At 51.7% G+C, this 4,182-nt stretch overlaps 1 protein-coding gene across 1 annotated transcript in view; it reads right to left on the reverse strand.

Annotated features, from left to right (window-relative positions):
* Positions 1–1,241, reverse strand: part of CPEB2 (cytoplasmic polyadenylation element binding protein 2) — a 53,430-nt gene extending 52,189 nt beyond the window's left edge. Inside the window, exons 1-2 of the mRNA XM_042053374.1 lie at positions 1,075–1,241; positions 106–268 (exon numbers count right to left, since the gene is read on the reverse strand). Of these exons, the coding sequence (XP_041909308.1) occupies positions 106–268; positions 1,075–1,241 (330 nt within the window). The remainder of the gene's footprint in view (positions 1–105; positions 269–1,074) is intronic.
* Positions 1,242–4,182: the final 2,941 nt, after the last annotated feature.

Raw genomic sequence — 4,182 nt, forward strand, 5'->3', positions numbered from 1 at the left:
CCCCCAGGAGCAGCTCATCCTGCATGTTTTGATGATGCGCAGCAGCGGCCGCTGAGGGGAAACAGGGAAGGCAGCGGCGGACAGGCTGCCAGACAAACCGGCTACAGCGGGCAGCAAGGGGCAGGATGAGGAGGAGGAATGAGGCGAGGCGGCTGCGGCCGCTCCGGGGAGGGGAAGGATCCGGCGGTGGGCAGGGGCTGGGGTGGCCGTCTGCGGGAGCTCCCCTGACACCGGCTCGGCGGAGAGGTGAACCCCCCACCCCAGCACACTAAAGAGACAAAGATAATTAATAATCTTTGTGGCGAAGGGTTGGGGGGAGAGCTTGAACACCCGCCTGTCGCAAACCACTATGCAAGTCCCAAAACAGGTAATTTATAGAATAAAGCTTTCTTCTTTGCCATCAACGCCACTGTACTGCTTTAAAAATATAGCAGCTTTTTGATACGAGCCCATTTTTATCGGAGATTTCTTTTTCCTTTTCGTTTACTGGGACCCCCGGTAAGGCGGCCCTTCCCGCCTACAGTCGCACCCACAGGGATCCACTAGATCAGGAATCCGCCCGGACAGGTCACTGCCTCCGGACAGCAACTCCTCCGTCCGACCCCCCAGCCGCCACACCGCAACGCAGGGGGAGAGCGGGGCATTCCCGGGCCTGGCACTGGCGGGGAGGGAAGGAGGGAAGGCGAGGAGGCCGCCGGTACCTCCACAGGGCAGGCGACCCGGTCTCCTCAGCTAGGCTGCTGCCGCCCCCCGACCGCCCCCACCCCAGCCCCGCTGCCGGCTCGGAGTCGCCGCGGCGCCCTTAAGAGAGCCGGAACAGCCGTCACAGTGACGTCACAGGCACCGCCCCGGCCCGGCCGACCTGGTAATGAGCCTATGGGCCTGCTCCCTCATGAATAATGCATTAGGCCGGGAGCCCGCCCCCCCCCGGCGCCGACGAGCCGGCTGGGTGCTACCACTTCAGCCAGGGGGAGGTGGCAGCCCTGTGGGCCGCTTGGGTAAGGAAGGCACTCATTGGGCTTCGACGACCCGTCTACCGTGAAGGGACAAACACCTGAAATAAAGATATTTTACTTCGTTTTGCGGCAGCGGGTGCGATTGGCTTTTATCCCAACAGCCTGGGCAGGGGCAGCGGTGACGCCGGTTTCTTCTGCCGCCCGCGATCCCGTCAGGCGCTCATTAGGGGCGGGGGCAGAGCGGGATCGCCCCGCCCCTTCGCCGCGCGCGCCGCTCATTTGCATTGACGCACGACTGAGCGCCACGGGCGGGGCGGGGCGGGGCGGGGCGGGGCGGGGGGGTGGAGCGCGAGCGCGGCGGCACGAGACGGGCCGGGTGTCAAGGCCCCGCCCAGCCCCGCGCGGGGCCCCGCTCACCCCAGCGGGTCCGGGGCGCGCCGTGTGCCCGTGTTCCCTCTGGGATACGGGCTGTCCCTGTCCCGTGGGACGCTGCAGCGTGCCGGAGCTCCGGCAGGAACCTGGGCTCGTCAGACGCCCGGGGCCTGCCAGCAAACCTTGTTTGTTGGGCACCTCAGAGGCCCACGGGAGCTCGGGCGGAACCCCTGCTGGGGTGTGGTGGCACGGGGTGGTGCCCTCTGAGGTATTCCAGTACCAAAGGTGGGGTTTTACCCTTTCCATACAGTGGAAGCACAATTCTTGGCAGCCGTTTAGTGGAAACAAATAAATAGTTTGGCACGTACAGATGCAACATTGATGTAGATGTATATGTCCCTGAAAAGACTAAAACAAGCGGCCTCTCTTTGTGCTCTGGGAAGGCTGTAGCTCAGCAGTGGAAGAATTCATATGCGGCTGTTGAATGTGTGAGTACATGGGGAAAGTGTCATTATGTGCTTGACCTATCTAACTTTTCTCTAGGCATTTGTCCATGCCCACTATCAGCGACTGGATGGCTTTATTCCACCTGCCCCATGGACCTTTGGTCTGACCCAGTGTAACAATTCTTATTTCTTAAATCTGTATATGTTTTCTCTATGCATATAAAACATAGAGGAAAAAAAAAATATTTCAGCGTTTGCAGTCATCTCTGATGTGGTTGCGAACCTGTGTGTGTATGTATTGGGGAATCCGTGCCATCTTGCAGGGTTAACATGAAAACGCATTTGCAGTGTAGAACAATAATTGATACATGTTTATCTTTGCTGTATTGTGGCTTAGGACTCCAGAATTATTCATTATATTGGCATTTGTTTCAAGAACTCTGCAGTCTTACAAGGGCTAAAAAACCCAGAGTGCAGACGAAGGCCTTACAGATGATCACACAGTGAAAAGATGTTGCAGGCTGAGTACTGGTTCCTCTCTGAAGAGTGAGTTGCTTCACAGCACAGTCCTCATAAACACTAGTTTTGAGAGCTGCAGAACTGGTAGCATCTGGCTTCCCTTTATGTTCCTGTCATACACCTGACATTGAGTTGTGTGCAAGCCTGAACAGAAGCTGTCCTCTACCTGGGGCGTTCTCAGGCGATGTCTAGCAAGGGTGGAAGCAGTGCTGCACTGCACTCTCCTGTAACCAGTTGCCTATTTCTACAAAGTGTGTAGAAACTCATTCAGTTGAAGGGGTTTTTTTTTTTAAGAAGTGAGTTTCTCTGTCCGTCACCTTTAAATTAAGCCCAAATTCTAGCAATTCTTCCTTCAAAACAGCTTTCTTGGTGTATGTGAGTATTTTTTAAATTGACTGAAAAACAAGAGTACTCACATCCTTCTTATCTCTGGTATGGTATGGTAGGGTAGCCACTCACCCCAATTGCGTGTGTTTCTTAAAACAACTTTCACAGAGTGAAGATCATCTGGTTTTAACCATGTAAAAAGTAAGTGTCCACTCTGCATTAGCTGTCTAATGTTCAACAAACACAAGTGCTACCAAAGGATGATTTATCCCCTAACGAAAGTACTTTTAGGGAGAGAAACCTGATCTCTCTCTCTCTGCTGATTATGAGGAAAGGTTCTGGCTATCTTGCTGCAGAATCCAGTAGGTCTTTGGTGGTCCCTGGCCTTGTGGCACATGCTACTTGACTCTAATACAAGCAAGAACAGTTGTACCAAGTCAAACCAAGCGTCCTGCAGGCTCTTCTGCCTCAGATACGAGACTGCTTGGTGTGTGCTGAGGCCACAAGTTCTGGCTTCTGCTCCACCAAATCAAGCCTCTTATCTGGCACCTTGGTGCCATCAAGAGGTGCTGAGGCCTGCCCTTGGCAGTTTGTTTTCTCTGTCCAGTCTCCAGTTTCTCAATTTTTGACCATTTGGCCTTCACACCCTCTTGTGGTAATGTTTTTCTCTCCCTTGTAATCCCTCGATTCCTTCCTGCTTTCTTTTGTCTTAGCTGTCCCTTTCTAGGGGAGACTTGAGAGCTTTCTTGGGTTAGACTAGTTGGGAGGTAATAGTGTCTGAAAATAAATGCCTAAACAAATGTGTAAGAGCAAGCTAAGAATGTATTATGTTTCCTTCAGGTACCTCACCTATTTGCAACACAGGAACTCCCTAAATTTGCCTTTCCAGACCTTAGGGTGTACTGAGAGGCTTGGACTCCATGTTCCCTGACTGTTACCGAAGCGAGACTGCCTGAAGAGGAGAGCATGCTGGCATGCCTCATCTGAGTGACTTGAAGAAGCTAGAGAGTCATGGAGCTGGGATGAGTTCCTTAGACTAGACAACAAACATTACAAATGCCAAACCATATGCAGTATCACTATACATAATATGTAAATTGGAAAAAACAGATGTTGCAAAACAAGCTGTCAGTACGGTAGAACCAAATATACATAAGTTATGGTTTTTGCAGCCATTAATTAACCTGCTTCCGTGTATTCATTCCAACAAACGTGCCAGACATTGACTTCACCTGGGAGGCTTGTGGTAGAGCTGGGGCTGACAGCTGTCCTGGGTTTGTTGGTGCCTGAAATCTTATTTGATCACCTTATTTGTCTGGTGTTCTGCATCATCCAGTGGGTGCTAAATTTTGTGTGGCAAATTTAACCAGGGGTGCTATAGAGTAGAAAGTATAAGGACAAATGACATTAAACTATATAAAATAGCTATAACTATATAAAGAGAAAATAAACTGTAAGGATTCCAGAGCAGCTCTTCTGGCTGCCATTTGGGTGACATGAAAGCGATCATCAAGGTAGTGGCTTCTGAGTTTTGCCTCTCAGTGGTTATCATCTCTTTTAGA

The sequence above is a fragment of the Corvus kubaryi genome, unplaced genomic scaffold, assembly GCF_017639235.1.
Source record: "Corvus kubaryi isolate FWS band 111438036 unplaced genomic scaffold, C.kubaryi_AGA036_p1.0 split1-131, whole genome shotgun sequence".
Lineage (NCBI taxonomy): Eukaryota > Metazoa > Chordata > Aves > Passeriformes > Corvidae > Corvus > Corvus kubaryi.